The sequence below is a fragment of the Pararge aegeria genome, chromosome Z (genome assembly GCF_905163445.1).
Source record: "Pararge aegeria chromosome Z, ilParAegt1.1, whole genome shotgun sequence".
In the NCBI taxonomy this organism is placed as follows: Eukaryota; Metazoa; Arthropoda; class Insecta; order Lepidoptera; family Nymphalidae; genus Pararge; species Pararge aegeria.
The window spans coordinates 21273281-21293308 of record NC_053208.1 but is presented as its reverse complement, the minus strand read 5'-3'; the positions used below and the strand labels follow the sequence as shown (position 1 = coordinate 21293308).

The following is a 20028-nucleotide window of genomic DNA, read 5'->3' as shown; positions in this document are numbered from 1 at the left end:
TTTCCAGTTGTGGGAATCGAACCCACGGCCTTGGACTCAGAAAGCAGGGTCGCTGCCCACTGCGCCAGTCGGCCGTCAAATAAAGTAATAAATGTTAACAAAGAATTCAGAAAAATAAAACTACCCCAACAATGTTATGTTTAAGCTTGTTGATATCCACATAATTCATTTGTCGTGACACTGCTGCACAAACACTATCAAAAAGTATATTTTCTTAATTTTTAACAAGTACGCTTCGCGCCGTAGGAAGTATAATCGAGTATTGGAGCATTAATAATCTCTGAATATGTTTCAAAGGAAAATGCAAATAAACAAACCACCCGCCTTTACCAAAGGCATTCAATTTTCCCTCGGCAATAAAGACAACACAACAGAACAGCTGTAAAAGCGATTGGAAAAATGAAATTAATTGTTAAGCAATCCCATTGCATTTCCAATCTATTAAGAAATAGTTTCCATTATTTTGTATGGATACAGTGAAAGATTGCTGAAGTACCTCGTATTTAATTTCGTAAATTATAATATTCATAGTACTATTATTTTTCTGTGGTTGCAGTTTATCTACGTATATAAATCAACTTCTTGATTTGAAAGTTGCTGTTTTATATAGGAGTTTTATTTTGAACTTCTTACCAAAGCGAAGTGTGGCCGGCTAGAACTGAGTAATAATGAATATATGTACCCCGTACCGAGGAATTAACATATAAAATGAAAAGAACTAACATATTTTATTATAATCGATTCAGGATGTTTGAAGGTTATATTATGCCAGACGAGTGGCGTGCATAGAGGGTATTCACAGGGTATGCAGATGATATAAAATTTAGTAATCTCAATTACGGGTTATGAATACTTAAGGGTAGGCTTTTTATAACTTACAACGCCTATCCTTAAGTTTTTTATTAATGTTACTGGAGATTTTCTTCATTTAATATCATCTACATACCCTCAATGCACGCCACTGTGCCATACTAATAATAATACGTTTTCGCATTAGTATTGGCCTGGAATAACAAGACATCTCATCATCATCACCACCATTTCGGTGTGTGAATTGGGCGCTTAAACCCACCATGGTGCTGGAGCATTGGAATGCTCGTTAACCCGCATTGGAATGCGGGTTAACGAGCATCCAAGTTATTTTACGTTTAACTATAATATATATTAGTAATGTTATATTTTGTAACTCATGTTCTAGAACTTAATGTATCTAAGAAATAACAACCGGGCGCTGAAATTACATAATCTTTGTTGAAAATAAGGACATACATTAAATGCTGAAAAGAAAACATTTGAGACGATAACAAAAGTGTATATCAATAAATGCAAAACGTTTTCTTATACGATAAATCGACAAACATCGTGAGACGTCGTTAAAATGTACTATACCATGGCTGGTATACAATTTACTTATATAGAACTCTAGATCAATTCCTTTGAAGCACTAGCGAGGCATTTCCTTAGGGAGATCTTCAACTGCGCTGCAAAACCATTCTAATCGTCCTTCAGGGCTGACTAAAGACTGCACAGGAAAAGTTATGCGTTTAAAAAGAAGACGAAAAGGAAATACGCTTAACTTTTGTTCTTTCGTGTACTTGGCAAAAGTTTCTATGCAGGACACTAAAAGTACCTACGCTCTTATTAAGAAACTTTCTCAATTTAACGAGTACGTACGATATGTTTAATTTTCGTGTATTAATGTTTAAGTATGTCTATTTGCTGAAAAACGTCTCAGGCGCTAGGTACGGAAAGTACGTTGCTTACTCGTTTTTGCGCAAAAAATACACGCTTTACATGATTTAAATGTGCATACGCAAATAACACAGCAAGAGCTTTCTTTTTTTATATACTCAAATATTAAAGCCCTGACTGACTGATAATAATCACAGCCTGAATAGTTGGGTTTAGAAATATGGAATTTCGACAGTAGGATTATTTTATGACGTAACACTAAGAAAGGTTTGTTTGAAAATCCTTCCCAGAGGTTTTTAAAGTTTGTATGAAAGTTATATCCATGAAACTTGATTATTTGACTCTAAAATTGAAATTAAGAAATATGTATGTATCAAAATTATAAGAAATTCGACCCCCAAAGGAGATAAATAAGGAATGAAATACTACTGAAAAATCAACACACGGCCTAAACCACTGGTCCTAAAGACATGAATTTTGCAGGATTTTTCATAGTGGATACCTGCACCTTCAGAAACGTGAAATAGGGGGTTTTAATACTTATAATGAACTGTCCGTCATTTAAAATGTTTGAAAACTTTAATCAGAGGAAGGTCAAATATCGATAGAGAACACAAACCGATTTTTTTAAATGTTTGTCTGTCTGTGTCGAGCGCATTACACGAAAACTACTAAGCGGATTTAAATGCGTGACTGCAACACTTCATAAAAATAAGTCGGACGTAGGGTAGAACGAACCCTCCTGAAATTTGCCATTGGCACTCGTCTTCTTTCGCCAACCGAAACGTTGAAGGCCATCTTAGAATTCGTGCAGGCTGGCCGGGAAGTCTTTCATTTGTGACTGACATACTAATTAGTCCACCAACAGTATAAAGTGCTTCGGATCCCATTGTTCTGCAGATTCTACCGTCCAGCGACACGGTAATCAGGATTAGAACCTATCAATACAAATGTATACCCAGCCCCTTATGGCTGCTACGAGCATCGTTTCTGAACACGACCCTTCACATATCACAAATCATGCCATACGGCTGCCGACTAGTCAGTCAGTAAATCAAATACCCGGAACAATTAAAAAAATTATAATTTATTTCTATAGTTTGGTAACTTACATATTTTATAATATAGTCCTCCTATGCTAACATTGGACGTTGGTTTTTCTGAAAATTGACATAAATATAACGATAAATGTTAAAGATGTCGGAATAAATCATACCGACTTGTAGCTTTACTGGCGTGCGCCGCGAAAATCAGTAACGATACATACCAATAATGTACGCATTGTACATAACATCAGAAATACAGTATAAGGAAAAAAACCAATGCCATGTGAAAATGGGCTGGCCATATAACTCGGTATTCGGATGAAAGATGGACAAAGATGCTTACGGAATGATGCGTTCCACTGGGACAACGAAAGTGATTAAACTGGAAAACTAAAGCATAAGACAGGAAGTTGTGGAAAAATCTAGACGAGGCCTTTATTCTGAGAGAGGCCTTTACTCGGAGAGAGGCCTTTACTTTTTAAGAGTTAATTTGATACAAATATTAGTATTGATTCAATTAATTTAATACTGCTTTTATTAATATAATTCAAATTTGACCAATCGTTAAGAAGTTACGTATACGGGTATAAAATGCTAAAAGTAGGAAAAAGGGCGCGGTGTAAGCCAATCGGACTTATATCAATAATTCGCATAAAATACTTAGGTACTCATTTCACAATTCGATTGAGCATTAAGATATGATTATTATAAAGTGGAGAGATTTTTTGGTTGTTTGTTTAAACCTAATAGACTCCGAAACTACTGGATTTAACGATTTTTACTTATTTTTTCAAATAAATAAGAGATCGGTAAGAAAGTTGCTCTAATGTAACCCATAGTAGCGAAATTTTTACTATACAATTCGTTACGTGTTCGTTTTGGCGTGCGCTTAGAAAACAATTGTTGATAAATATAAGTTATGTATCACACGATTAAAGTACTCATTATTACCCGAAAACAAAAGACTTCAACTGACGGTTCCCGCCAGATTTGTAAAATACCGAAATTAACGGAGACGAAGTCGCTGGTAAACGCTTGTTTATTTTTTTATGTACAGCACAAATATTGTTATTTTTTTTGTGAGCTGGACGTGTAATTTATCATGATTTTTAAAAAAGTCAATAAGTTTTCTAAGAAAAAAATTTCTTATAAAATTATTATTTAATGAAAAAGGAAGGGAAACAATTTATGGTTGTATGTAAACACGAAATATAATTAATACAAATTTTAAAGCGTATGTCGGCCTCACATTCGCTTGTCTGCCTTTAAAACGAAAAAATGCTTGTAACAACGGGCAGCCTTCATGTTTAATAATGAAACCGCAGCTGAAGTCTATACAAGCTTACGGCAACGCGAGTGTTGTTATCTGTGTAAACATGGACATTTGAATGACGTGCTGCGTACCTAGCTAGGGTTGCCACTTCTTTATTAAGCATGGCCTAAGTAAAAAAAGCAGAGTGCATGAGGCGGCAAATTTGAACGTTTAAGTATTGTGGAATATTGGCTAGCAATCCAAAATCCAAAATGTTGTGCACACACATCCACATTGGGCCAGCGTGGTGGAATAAGGCCTTCACCTGTTCTCATTAAATAAATAAATAACAAAATAATGATGATGATGAAAATATTTAGTTAGTATAATCCAAGAGTAATTCGCTAGCTCGGATATTATTAAATCCACTACAAGTTAAATATAATAAGTTCACTTTGTAACAGCTATAACAGACACAAATTCGTAATTATGAAATCCCAAATGGTCCTAACAATATCGAACCCACCACTTCTAGCCTCACAGCGTTCACCACTGATGACTATAATTATCTGTGTCGAGGTTCTATAATCTATCATAATCCCTAAGGGGGCGTCCATAAATTACGTGAGGTGTTTTTTTAAATTTTCTGCCCCTCCCTCCCCCCCTGGTGAGATGTCGTGAGATTTCATTCAACCCCCTCCCCCATCCCCCAATCTCACGTGAGATTTTTCAAAATGTGAGTTTCTTACGTAAACGCGTTGGATTGTTATTGTAATAAGAAAAAAACAAATTTGCTTCATGCTTTTATTTACGACTATTCAAGACTAGTAATCAATATTGCTGAGAGTTTAATTATAAGTGTAATAAAAATTTAACAATAGAATACTTAAATCGTAACTACTGTGATTAAAAAAAGAATATCTACTCTAATTCACGGACGGGTATATAAATGATCTTAATCGTATTACGATTACGCTTAAGATAAAATCTTAAGCATGTACAATCTGGATTAAATGGACCAAAATAGTATAATTTTTTTTTGTTTCAATCAGAAAAAAAATTGCGTGATATTTGCCGAGACCCCCCCTCTCCCCAACGTAAGATTAGATGAGATTTGACTCGACCCCCTCCCCCCCTTAAACACCTCACGTAATTTATGGACGCCCCCTAATGTCTGTATGTGTGTCTTGTATATGATATTTTTTTAATTTAGCACTATAGATATAAACAAATATAGGTATGTATTTAAATCAAAATAAAAAAAAAAATAAACAAAATAGTTGTTACACAATAAAAATAACGCGTACCATTTAAAACATAAAAGTCACTTGTAGTCTTTCAAAAGGCTTATTCCAATTTCAGTATCGGTAAACAGGAGGTACAGTCCTATCGGTAAATTGCGGATATCGTGGCCTGAGTGTTCTGCCAATTAGGCCGGGCTTAATTGGTAGGGCACTCCGATAGCGCCCAGATAGATTCGGGTTTTAGAGTTTTGAAAAAATATTAGTTATAGTGCTAGCTCCATTTTTCCATTCTTTATTCTCCATTACTTTATATTTCGACCCTGACTTCAAAAATGGCTTGCCATTTCTAAAACGTCATATTCAAATGTCATCAGGAAGATCTACTGCTCACTGTATGACATTTGAAAATGACTTGAACGTCACAGTTTTGTAATTGACGTCGTTGTAACTTTTGAACGAAGAGGTGCCGAGGTCACAAAAAGCTGAGCATTTTTTGGTTAGTAAATATTGTACCGTAAATAGAAAAGCAATCAAGATTTTACTAAAAACTAGTTTTTGCCCGCATTTCGACTTCCGCGTTTATTACGGTTTTTTACAAATCCCAAAACTGTATGTTTCCCTGGCATAAAAAGTATAATATTACTCTATGCCAAAAATCATGTTGATTATTGCTGATTAAACATAATAATATTGATTGGGATAGGATTAATTAATTATTCAAATTTAATAACTATAATAATAATGCAATTTGAATCTGTATATAAGAGTGTGCCCGTCTGTTCAAGGGGTGGATAGTTCTGTATTATTCATTGTTCTTAGGTGCATAACCTTTCCCCCTTGCGTCACGATACTAGACATTCCAGATATCATTAAATAATTAAAGCCAATGGATGGGCCCGCGCATTTCGAAGAAAAAATCATAATATAACGAAATTTACCATTATTATTGGTGATAAATGTTGCCTTAGAGTTGCATTTCTTTAAGATAATAGATATTTGTTTGTTTTCAGTTTATTTAATTTTCTGTAGTTACCTAATTATAAGATTTTTTCTTTAGCACGTACTCTATAAGTTGATTCCTAAATGTTGTTTTTTTATCTCAAATAAAAGATTTATTATTATATTTTTAACACCGACATGAAGATAAAATCGTGGATATCAACCACTTTCAAAAATGGTTGAAACATTGCAATGATATGGCATTACTCGTGTGATTTGTCTCTTCTCTTATGCCCGTCTTCACTAAACCTAGGAATGACTTTAATCGGATACCCAGTGATTTAGGCTTGTCTGTAGAAAAAAAACATTTCATGAACTCTTATGATATGTCTAACGACGTTAAGCGCCGTCTTAAGTTACGACACCGATTCGGCGGATCATAAACTTGAGGGGAGTCGTAATGAGACTTGACAACAAAAAACTTTTTTTTTCTTGTAATAATCTCAAATCGTTATCACACCATATATGGTAGGTTATACGAGTTGCCTACTGAAAATCGATTGGTGAATTAGGCATTGCCTAGTCCGTCGCTAGTGAAAACTGGCTCTGTCCCACAGCTGGGCAAAGGCTCTCTTGTGGGAAAGAGGATCATGGTGGAGTTCAGCTATGAATATAAAGACATGAAGAATTCCACTCGGATATGCCATATAATAACTTTATTGTAACACGCAAAGAGGTAATAAAGCCATAACTCCATGTATGTTTATCGAGTTGCAGATAGTATAATAACTTAATAACAAAAAAATGGTGAGCACTTACAGACAATGATAAGAGATTTTTTTCAAGAATTGAGAGGCAATTGTTATAAATCAGTAATAATTGTATACAATCCCTCTTGCAACTAATCCGCTGTTTACATTAGTAGCAATTTTGGACGTCGCTCTCCGCTATCAATATATAGTAAGTACTAGCAGACAAATATAGTTTCATCCCTTAATAAATCCCTCCGGTGTAGAAATTTAATAATTCCTTATTGGTCAATATCTATTAGTATTGCTTAAAAGGGAGAGTTTTTCAAATAAACTTTCATCCCCTATTGAACCCCTTTTTTTTTTTTTAATACAGAGAAAATGCCTGCCAGCATACCACTCCGTTGGGGGAAACGGAGTAGTTATGTGGGACTTGCACCCACTAAAAACTCTGTGTGTCCCTCGATAGACCTATAAGTGAGAGCACGGGGTTCACTTGCGTATTCACCGCACTCTCGCCAAGGTTTTCACCCCCAGTGCATGGCGGGTCCTATCTTCAATGGCCTGATCGCTGCCAAATCCTCCAGAGAGGCGTGCGCTACACGGCACGCCAAAACCCTATTGAACCCCTATATAAATATATTGAATATTTATATATATATTCACCCCCTATTGAAACACCCTTGGGGATGAATATTTATATATCCTTTCTGAATATTTCTATGATAAGAAAAAAGGATTTTTATTTAGAGATAAGCGCGTTCAAACTTAAATACAAACTCTTCAGCTTTATTATTTATTTTATTAATAAAACTGTGTAGTAGTAAGTATACCTGCAGTATACTAGCAGAACCATTACTTAGCCATTAAATGCAATATCGTAGAAGCAGGCATACCAGTTAGGGGAATGGCAGATATATGAAACCATTTTAAGTTTGTACGCGGCATAGGTATTACCGAAATGGTTACGTGTATCGCTTGGCGGTATGTTTCGTAAGTAGAGTGGAAAGCTATGCCCAAAGTATCCAACTTCATCAGACTAAGGAAAATATCCAAAACATCAATTCTCAAACTCCCCCTCCCGGCGATTGAACCCAGGTCCTCCAACTTATAACCCGCAGTTGGTATACTTTGATTTTATTTCATAAGTATATACGGAACTCCATTCTAATAGAATATAATATTCTTGACTAGAAGAGTACTGCGTAATATGAATGCTTTAGCGAGACTTATTTTATTTGAATCCCAGTCGAGCGGATGCCTCTACCCTCTGCTTGAGATAATGTGGATTATGTTTTGAGTTACATTTTTATTTTAACACTCATAATACACATAAGCGAGTCCGGTAACGTATTTTTAACGCATAATAGTTTTCACATGGAATTAAATTTGATTTTTTTTTAAACATGTTAATTGCGTAATATAGACGGATGGATACATTTTCAAATATGTGGTGCCCTTATCATTGAAAGTGATATCTCACAGGTTCCCTCCTACAGGAGGCTCTGAGAGAATTTAAATTTTACAATTACAGTTACAGACTACAGCATTTATCTCTGATGATCTCTGGAACTAAACCAAAAATAGGCATTTTACTTTAGTGTTTCACGACCACTTTGTCGCAGCGGTGCGCGCTGTACTCTTGTAAATGGGAAGTCCTGGATTCGATCCGTAGCAGAGGGATTCGTGAATTTCAAAATTGGTTCTGGTAGAAAGCATCGGCCTTGGCTGGTTACCTTTCCGACCAAGTCGTGCCCGCGAGCGGCTTAGGGTCCCGGCACGATGCAACCGAGAAACCGATTAGGGCTATTGATTTAAAATAACTGCCATACCTCTATCAGGTTAGATCGCTACCATCTTAGACTGCATCATGACTTAGCACCAGTTGAGATTGCAACAAGGGTAAAATTTAAGAGCATTGCGAAATAAAGACAATGAAAGATTACATACCTTATCCTGCTGCAAGAAGCAATGCATGGCTTGCATGACATCTGTGGCATGGACCGAGTTGTGATACGCATTGTCGCTCACGTATCCCGAATCTATGAGGCGGAACAACTGGAACAGCTTAATCACGTCCAAGTTGAAGTGTTCGATCAGGCCGTAGGAATGAAACAGATGGATGCTAAGCAACTGCAAGCAATTACCTGGGTGAAGAAACAGAGAAAATGCATTAACTGTATCGATGATGAACATCAACTGATTTATGAATTGGGTACTGTTTAGCATAGGCTTGGCTCATTGGAGTGGGATTAAGAGCTTATACTAACAGTACAGCACGAGTACAGGTTGGCGGGCATCTAAAGTAGTCGAAGGGCTTGTTCTTATTCACTAAATTTGAGTTCGAAGTTTGCCACATTCGTAAGTTTGCCACTAAATCCGTAGTTATTCAACATGCCACACTCTTTCACGTTTTTCAACGTCGCGTGACATCTAGTGCCTATTAGAATACCCAATAAATAGGACCCTAACTAAAAATGGTATTTTGGGCACATTACACTAACTCTTATTGCACTTGACGGCCGATTGGCGCAGTTTGCAGCGACCCTGCTTTCTGAGTCCAAGGCCGTGGGTTCGATTCCCACAACTGGAAAATGTTTGTGTGATGAGCATGAATGTTTTTCAGTGTCTGGGTGTTTATATTTATATTCTAAGTATTTATGTATATTATTCATAAAAATATACATCAGTAATCTTAGTACCCATAACACAAGCTATGCTTACTTTGGGGCTAGGTGGCGATGTGTGTATTGTCGTAGTTTATTTATTATTATTATACTTTACTAATTTAGGGCGTTAATTAAGTTAGTGATCTATTTAACTGGTAGGCACAATATCCCTTTCCGCCGTTAAAACTCGACTTCTCGACACTTATGCTGAGAGCATATGTATTTACTCTCATCCACATTTCTTCGAGCTAGTGACGTGAGCAAAAACTAAAGCTAAAAAGCTTTTTATTTGTTTTATACTACTATTATAATAATAATAAGGCTTGGCGCCGACGGGGCCTACTCGGGTCCACTCTTTCGATCCCGCCGCTGGTGGTGGCGTCGCATGAGATGGACGTGAACTCTCATGAACGAGAATGTCATGCGTGTGTTAGGAAATAGGGAATTACAGCACTTTATCTATGATAAACCCGATGATTATATTAAATATATCAAAAAATCATAGTTTGTATACTCATTGATAATGTATTGAAAATAGAATAATGGACTTTAGTAGACTGTCAAATAAAAGTATAGGATCTATGGCGGGAGACGCGAGTTTGACAAGATCGATTGGCGGGAAAGAAAAGTTAGGACGGATTTAAAGTAATGAATTGAAAAAAGGAGATTAAGTAAAGTATTGTGGATAGAACGTTACAAATTGTGAATAGATGATTTATAATGGAAACGATAAACGTAACGAAATATTGTTGTGGCGGAACAAGAGTCGTATATACTGGTGATGGAGTTGAGATAAGTTGTTAAAAGTTGTTGGTACTATGGTTGTACCTGATGTTGCATCAGATAAGTATATCTCTTATATCCTTTGGGTTATTCAGGTATCATATATGGAGCCCTAGCATTATTTCATACAGATAAGCTTATGTAGCAGAGGTTGCTGTATACAAACAATTTGTTTCAAAGGTCCTGATGTTATAAGTGATCATAGTAGTTATGTTTGACCTGTCTTGTATCAAAGGGCCTGTTAGCGTTATAACATATGATAATGTTGTAATTTTGTTTATAAGTCTTGTTTTAATTGATTGAATAAAGGAGCAACGGTAGAGTTTCTTGCCAGTGGTCTTCTCTGCCGAAGACAGCATTCCGAACTGGTAGTAGAGTCATTTAAAGGTAACAAGTAATATGAATTATAGAGAAGCTTAATATACAGTATTAGAGTCAGTCCAGTTATTTTATTTCACTTCTTGGGAAGTCAGGTTTATAGAGTACAGACCCACAACACTGCTCTAAAGCAGGTTGGTGGGCTTTAAAGATTTCTTTTATAAAATGAATACTTTAATAGGAAGGAAGAATAACAGTCATGAGAATAAATGATTACTGCTAAGAAACTAGCTATTTAGCTTCAATAATACTGTTAATTAATGAAAGATCTAAGTGCCATCCTGAACATTGTGGGTATTGCAGTGAATATCTGAATACAATGGTCTTCCATATCTATATTTTTTTAGCACGTGCGTACTTCAGGGCTACAGGAGCGGAAACCGGAAGGACTGGCTACCGAGCTGCAATGTATCCTGAGTTCTTGCTGCTCGGGCCGAATTTCACTGGCATCCAAGATGCAGAAAGTGGTGTTGCTGGACTCGGCTAGGATAGTCCGCCGATTTCTTTGCCTGTCGCCCTGACCCCGACCATCTTGTCTGTAATCCTCCACCCGGTGCAAATATGTATTTATGTAATGTATATTTAAGTGTATTAATCTCTATGTATCAAAGTAAGTATATTAGTGTTGTTTTGGCTCACTATATGTATTTATTTTGTACGCGGGCGTGAGAGTAAATCCCGATAATAATAATAAAAGCCTTTATTAACAATCTTATATTAAATTAAAAATTATTTCGACTCAGTATTTCCAAAGTAAAACTGTTTTAATAAAAAATTACGTTTTATAATAGACACCGGTTATTTGATTGTCTTGCTCTACAGGCCTCCCCAAGCTTTCTCTACAAAGATCTATGCCTTGCTTTCCTCTTCCAAATTGTTCCTGCCACTTTTTTAATATCTTCTTCCCACTTACGATACTGTTCACCTGTACCTTCAACTCTTTTTATATACTGCTATTTACTAAGCCACAAAGAGGATACCAACTATATAAATAAACAAGTTAGTAATTTCGATAATATTGGTAATATCTATTACCAAATAATAATATATAATAATAAATAATTTCGTGTTTGCAAGTTAGCAAGCTAGTATCTCTGGCTTCGTATAAGCATAGCTTCGCTTTAACTGCTGTCCCTAGCAAAAATTAATACGTTTATGTTTATACAGACTCCATTTAAAGATAAAAGAATGCCCAAATTATGTACAGAGATAAATTATAAAACCAGTGGATCAAGTGCAAAATTTCAGAAGTGAAAGATTCAGTCGAATTATATTTTATTAACGAATGCAGTTCAATTTAATTTACAGACGTGTTGTTACGTTAGTCAATGTTTTTAAATTAGCTGGCATTATGTAAATAGCACTTGCATGAGTCGAGAATGTTGGAAAATTATTCTTGAGAATCCTGGACATTATTTATATATCTTATCTTTGTATATCTTTTTTTAGTGTTCAACTCATGTTCTAGAAGTTGTGTATAGAGGTTAACTCCGTGTTAAAAACATGAACGATACGAGGGTACGTTACTATGCATGTCTTAAAATAGCTACCAACGGTTCTACGATGTTGATACATTTCAATGATAATATTATTATATTTTATGTTTTGAAAACATCAGCTTGTTTTCATCAACTTACATTTAATGTATAAACTTCGGCCCACACTTTACTATATAAACGAGTATGCTAAAAAGATAGCAAAGGTTTTTACATTTTTCAGCTAAATTAGTAAGTAAACGGGTTTGCTAGTGTCCGCCGAAAAGTTCGGTCTTCTGTCATCTCTAGGTCTACATAAATATTTACCCGATCATCATGAAAATTCTCGTAAACCAGTCTGATGATACGACTGAAAGGACTCTTTAAGAATACATTTTCGAGGTTTAAAAAGTCACTACTAACGATCACCTAAAGAGGATTATGTATGAGAAAAGCAAAGGCATAAGGGGAATCTAAGAGGTAAACGCCTTGTTAGACGTCTGAGACCCCTAGCGCTTGTAGCTTGGGTTGACTTTTAATAAACATGGCCGTTCCGCCAGATGCACATCAAAAGTATTGTATTTATATCAACACAACCATATCTATTGATTCGATTATCATCAATAGCCTATATCCGTGAGAAAGGGATGGTGAGAACTGTATATCTGCTTTCACTAATGAGCACGCTGCTGCTCGTTCTCTCGCACGGTACTGTGCCTTCAGTATTCATGGTGAAAACGACTCGCTCGAGCTAACGTCTGCGAGCAGAAGAACGATGGTTTGTTAATTGCATTTGACGAGGGCCAAAACGGCCTCCGAGCGCTTACATTAACTTGACCCATTTAGAGAAGAGCGGCTGAACTGTTTAAACTAGTATCATCACCCTTATTCTAAATACTGAACAAAGCGACAGCCGCAAATCATGGGTGTCGAACCGCGTTTAGGCAACGTTCGTGCTTTATTTCCCGACATTTGTTGGTTATTTGCATGACCACGTATTGACTAGACGGGAAATTATGTGAGTGTTGAACAGTGACAGCTTTTGCTGCCATCCACCGGAAATTAGCACGAATGTTGGGCGTGCTTGAGAGGCATCAGCCGAACACGGGTTATATTAAACTGGCTTCTAACAAAAATGAACGTGAATGAAATCTGTGTATTCCGGTTTCGCGTTGACACTCGAAAATATGGGAAGACATTCAGGAAACTAGCTAAATTATGTTTGCATACGTCAAGGGACTGGGCCTTCATAGTTTAATCGACATTAGTAGGTACTCTTGTATCGACAGAGCTCGTGCAATTCATTTTCTTAGGAAAATAATATTGATAATATTCTAGTGTTTCCAAATCGCTAATGTAAATATTAATTTCCATAGAGGATTTCCATTCTGCCAAGTACTCGGATAAGCCAATTGGCGTTAAGTGGCAGCTGCAGTGGTCTCGGAGGACAAGATAAAGAAGTAGTTGTGAGTAAAATCACCAAGTTTTATTCTTTCAAAAAAGCTTTTATTATTTAAATGCGCAAGTTTCAAATGCTCAAGTAAAGCTCCAGGCACGTAAAAAAAGGGAAGAGTGTATTGAATAGATGAATAGTGCAATCAATGATTGCAGCTGCCTGTTTGAATTAAAATTGGGTTAGTTTGTCTTTTTTGTATTTTTTTCCACAAAGGAATGGTAGGCAAAGGCCAGTATAACTAGTAGGTATATGGCATGTGTAGTATGAGATAGGGAATTACAGTACATTATCTGATATAAGATAAGTATATCTATACTATCCTTTGGGTTATCTAAGTATCATATATATATATATGCATTATTGTGTAGTAGAGGTTACTCTGTATAAACGACTTGTTCCAAAAGTCTTGGTGTTATAAGTTATAATAGTAGTTATGTTTGATCTAACTTATATCTTGTATCTAAGCATCTAGCGTTACAAAATATAAAAAAGTTTTAATTGTGTCTTGCTTCAATTGATTGAATTAAAGAGCAACGGTAGAGTTTCTTGCCAGTGGTCTTCTCTGCCGAGGACAGCATTCCGAACTGGTAGTAGTCATTTCAAGGTAACAAGTAACGTGAATTATAGAGAAGCTTAATATACAGCATTAGAATCGGTCCAGTGGTTTTATTTTAGTCCCCTGGGGAGACAGGGATACAGGTACCAGACCCACAACACTGCTCTAATGCAGAGCATGCATGTGAGGTTCATTTTTCCAGAATTTCAGTTAGGTAGGTGTTTGGTTGGGTGGCACAAGGGAATAAATAAGTCAGATTAGATTGCAAAGGGTAAAAGGAAGGAGAAGAATAAATAGTTATTTGGTTCATACAATTTAAACTAAAGATTAAATGTTTAGCAATTTTGAAGATATGCCCTTACCGACAGCGCGTAAAAGTCTGATTTTACTTTTAATATAGTACTGATGACTGAAAAGGGTTTAAGTACACGACTAGCCAGCAGCAAGGGGTATAGGCTGAGATGTCTTTGCCCTCAGAGGTAGGCTCAGCTTTTAAACCCCCAAGCTCACTCGGGTCGATCACAAACGCAAAAGCAACGCTCAGCAACAGTAAAAAGATTGGTTCGATAGACTCTGGGTACTTGATATAGTAATGATCCAAGTTAATTGGATACAGAACGATGTTGTATAGAGATAAAAAACATACATCCAGTAATCCATTGAAATTGGTATGATTAATGACAATAATAAAAGGCCTCAATACTGGCAAAACGATAATACGAAGTTGGTAACGCAAATAATATAATTGTACCAATCACAGTCTCTATTGAACAAGTCTTAATTCTCGTATTAAATCACGTGCCGTCTGTAATGCGAAATACTACATAAATTATTTACCCCCAAAACAAACAACTCAAGGTAGAATTGCCAAAATGACACGTGCAAAGTTTCAACATACCCGTGGCTATACTTTTTGTTTCAGTGGTTTTTGAATCAGTCGAGCCGAAGGTCACTCATTTAGAGTGCCGATTATCAGGGTATCTAATTCTTGGAGCAATAATGTTTTTGAAGTTTCATATTTTTTTTATATGTATTATATAAAAAAAATATTAAACTTCCCCATTTTTCTATTTTTCTCGCAAACTTCTAAAGCTTTCGATTCGACCGATTGGCCCAATTAAAAGACATATTCAGGGTTTAATTAGTAGTTAAAAAAATGTTTAATTCATGTGCGTGCAAGCGTTTATACATATAACATGTTACCCCTAATGTTAGGTGATGTTATAACTACATTCATTAACTTAAAACTAAAGCTAGGAGGTTCCAAACGCGCCCTGGTCTAAGAAGATCCCACAACAAACTTAGCCGGGTGTTTTTTTTTAATATTTAACCCATACTCATAAATGGACTCTACACGACATCGTACTGGAACGCTAAATTGCTCAGCGGCACGTTGTTGTCGGTAAGGTGGTTACGGACGAAGCCTCCCGATAGACCAGACCAGACAACATTCAAAAATTATATATTCTCAATTTTTTTTTATTTTTTTAGGTTTGCAAAAGTGACGTTTGACAGCAAAGATAGTCGCAAGCTTTTTGTAAGATACGTAATCACACTGCCTTCCATTTAAAAGCACAGCACTCACCGTTGCGCCAGGGAGATCGTCAGAAAGACATAAGATCGCTCTAGGTAATTCATTATAAGTCAGTTAAAATGTACTCATCTCGGCTACTTTGTTTCTTCACGAAGCCTATTCATAGCATTGTACTGTTTTCAAAGCAGCGTATTAACGGCCGGTTCGCGGAAATCTAAGATGACGTCAATAAGGTCAAATCTACATTGTAAATGCCCATAATATACGCGACTGGAAACTACGATGTAAACTAAATATTTACATTAAATGCAAGGAAAAAACATTTTAAAAGATCTTTAAAGGATTTAAAAGCTGAGGTTGGCGTGAAGAGTTTATTTTCCCATTACTACTGCGATATAAAAGTTTCTAGTTGAGTACAACATCATTTTACCGAACGACATCGCGTTTAAGTGTTACTTAAATGCGAAGTGTTATTTATTTAATCTGTAATAAAAATAGGTATATTCCCAGAGAAGAATTTCTCATTTGGTACACGAACTTTTAGGTTTTAATATAGTAAACACTCTGTTTTACTTAAGAATTTCTTTGAAATTTTATCTTCTGTTTATTACAAGCATAAATCAATATTCTTATTTGAATTTTAATTTCCATTGAAAGGCCTATAAGGGATTTCGAGTTAAATCCCGCCAAGCTATTCCATAACGGGTTGGCGGGATCCTTCGGAGGCTTTTAGTAACACATAAAAATTAAGTTAAAAAATCATGGATTGAAGAATTTAAATTACGATGTGATAAAGACTATCGTTGTATTCGTATCATAAATATGAATAAACGGGTCCGAAATTTCGTATGTACTGGCTGATAAAAAATTCACACTCACTTTTCTGGTTTTAAAGAATAGGAATACGTGTAGAAGTGTTACAATAATTTCGTGAATAAATACACGTCTGATTACTAACATGCTATTTTATTGAATTGATTCGCATTTTAACGAATGTGTTAATAATTCTTATTTAATTAATGATTCAAGAAATATTTTGAATTATATTTGATTTACAGCCAATGTTCATGAAATGGTGCCGGAAGGTATTTAGATATAAATACAGGTTTTCGATACATCTCAGTCTTGTAAGCGACTAAACGATGCAAAGAGGTATCCAGGTGTTTTAGTCGTTATCAGAAGCTACTCCCAAAATGCTTATCGATTAGTCTTTAAGGAGTGCCTTTTGGGCAACATTTACTTTACCAATGTCACGTCGTTCGAGGGAGACGCAAAGAAGATTGATTGCTAAAAGCTTCCAACACTTTAATTTCGTCTTTGTATGTATACAAAATAAAATACTCAAACTAACGAAGACCTTGTAAATATAACATACTACTTTACTCTTGTTAACAATGGCCAAGCACGAATCGGACTCGGGCTCACAGATTTCTGCACCATGCCACTGATTAAATAGGTTAGTACTGCACCAAGCAATATAAATTATACTAAATTATTTTGTAAGTTATGGTAGTTTTACACACTACATTAATAATAATTCTTATTGTCAATGAAGTGTAGTAAAGAATAGACTAAGTGCGTTTTAGAATCGACCGCGAAGGGTTTCGTGTAAAAAAGCAAGCAATCTAAGAAAAATGTTGTGCATGGAATAACTAATGACCATATAAACGTCCTGTCGCTTCAGATTACTCGTACTCATAGCAACGTGCGCAGCACATCACTAAAAGAACTGAAATTAAAGGTAAACCGTTTAATTTCATTCTTTGAGTTAAATTAAATACAAACCGATTTCTCTTGTAACCGATTAAAAATGATTTCAATAATGGGATTAATGACGGACGGACCGGTTTGATTTTTATTCCGGTTTCCGAGCCCTGCATCGTGTTCACACTTAAGAAAAATACGCTTCTATCACACATTATAGCAGAGATAGAAATACACGTTTTGTGAAAATTACCGGTCTCTACGTATTACGGTTCATGAAATACAGGCCCACTGCGATCAGGACGACACTGCTGACGGACAGCGGAGGTTTGGTAATAGGGTCCCGTTGGCAGAATTCGGTTACGAAATGAATGCTATCTTTGGACAGAGAAAATTTTTGCTAGAGTTATTAACCGATACTATTATACCATCGCCGAGTAACGTCCACGTACGTACTCACTATGGGGAGTTTTGTTGCAGAGAACAAATAACTCTTTTCTTTAATATAACCATAGTACGTACGTCCTTATTATTAAGTTCTAGTTTTCAATTGTTTTCTAGCAAGAGGTTTACCGCTTACAACTTCAGGGAAGTTTTCCATACAAACTTTCACCCGCTATTCTGAAAAGTATTTGCCGAACAACTCGCCCGCGCTTCTTTCATTGCTTGGCTACTTGGACGTAACGTGATATAAAATAGCGTTTGTTGCTGGAGAATCACCCCGAGATCTCTTTCTTGCCCTTATCTTCGAGGCAAGGGCAAGAAAAATAATAGATATGGATAGGCGTTATTTTATCTTGTGCGGATTCGACACAACCTAGCTATTTCTTCCAAGAACACGCTTATCTTCTTTCTTAAATTTTTTCTGTACTTCTATGAAATACTAAAATAAGTGACGAGTCTTATAATGTGACGTGGCTGTATAGAGGTGAAGGAATTTTCAAAAACGGTTCAGTAAATCCAGATTACCCCCGACATTGTCACAAACTTTACCTCTTTATAATATTAGTTTAGATATAGAAGTATGGATACAAAAACAACATTTTAATAACATATTGGAAGATTGTATGAAAGTGCTAAGTATAAGAAGTTAGGTCATTAAAATCTGCAAAGTTTTAAATAAAATATATCTAAGTCAGGAGCAATCGATAGTCTTCACATAAATTAAATGGGGCCTTAATATATTGCCTCAGCGAAGTTTCGCTACAGGTGTGTCAAGAATAAACAGAGGCAAGATGAAGATTATTGTTAATGCCCTTGTTCTTTAATCTTTGAGAACTCTACGCTCTGAAACTGTAGACGAGTCCTGTACTGAAACAATAACGACACACGGTCCAGTTCGGTAGCCCAATTTTGAGAATAAACTCATTCTCAAAGTTCTTAATCCAACTCGGATGGTCAGGGTTCGGGAATTGGTAACATCATTTTCCGAAATTACTTAGTGCTTGCTTATAGAAGACGGGGATTTAAAGCTTAAAGTACCCATGCTGCTACAATGCTCGAACCGAATACCTATCGGACGAAGGACCTAGGTAGCGCAATTTATTTTTCAGACTGGTGTCGAGAATTTTCCACGAATAACTTAAAACCACCCTTTTAGAACTGTATAATTGAATATCCTTATGTGATATAGCATTCTATTTCGTACTACTACATGTTTAATTTCTTAAAAGGATGCAGCAGCAGTCGCAAAAAATATCCCAAATTATAAATCCGAGACGACCTCGTCAATATCCATTATTAAGATGTCTGTCTGACACGCGTAATCTCTAACATAAAAATTGGGCACATTCTTTGTAATGCAAACTAGTGGAACGCATACAAAAAACCAAATTTGCATGACAAAAATACCACTAACTGAGGCCAAAATATTTTAATCAAATATTAGATTTTACGTACACGATATAGGAATGTCTGGCCTGTTAAGCCGGGTCCAGATATCATTTGCCCGATTTGATGGCCGTGTCCGTATCATCTTATAATTTTTCGCAACCCAACGGTAAGCATCGTGTTTCACTGACATAATTTTGTTTGAGAGAAAAGATAAGTTATCTTCTGATGATCGGACTGAAACCGAATTAACTTGGAACGGACCGTCTGCAACCGTTGTAAAGACCTCGTAGCACGACTGCATATCATCACCCATCCAATCAAGATACGCATACGGCAATACGGATTGGATCGGATCAGATAGGACAAATTATATGTGGACCCGGCTTTTAATCTAGAAGCCTCGTGTACCAAAACGTGTCTAACAAATTCGGGAATTTGCATCCCGACAATGGTAGACTGTCGGAGATTACAAGATATGGGGATGTCAAACAGTCAAACAATAATTTAGTATTTTTATTATTAGAATAGGTCTTTAACATAACAATGTATGATTTTAAACAATGTATAAAAATTTATGAGTTTTTTTACTGAAAAGATTGCTCGGCAGCAGTGTGCTTCGCTTGTATGCCAGACCAGATAATAAATTTTAAATTGCAAAAATCTTGATACTGAAAAGAAAAAAAATAAGCAAATGAGTTGAGCGAACGGGGGTGGGGGG

General features: G+C 36.0%; 1 protein-coding gene across 1 annotated transcript in view; it reads right to left on the bottom strand.

Annotated features, from left to right (window-relative positions):
* Positions 1–20028, bottom strand: part of LOC120636654 (high affinity cAMP-specific 3',5'-cyclic phosphodiesterase 7A-like) — a 173905-nt gene that overhangs the window by 72702 nt on the left and 81175 nt on the right. Inside the window, exon 5 of the mRNA XM_039908217.1 lies at positions 8873–9069. Within this exon, the coding sequence (XP_039764151.1) occupies positions 8873–9069 (197 nt within the window). The remainder of the gene's footprint in view (positions 1–8872; positions 9070–20028) is intronic.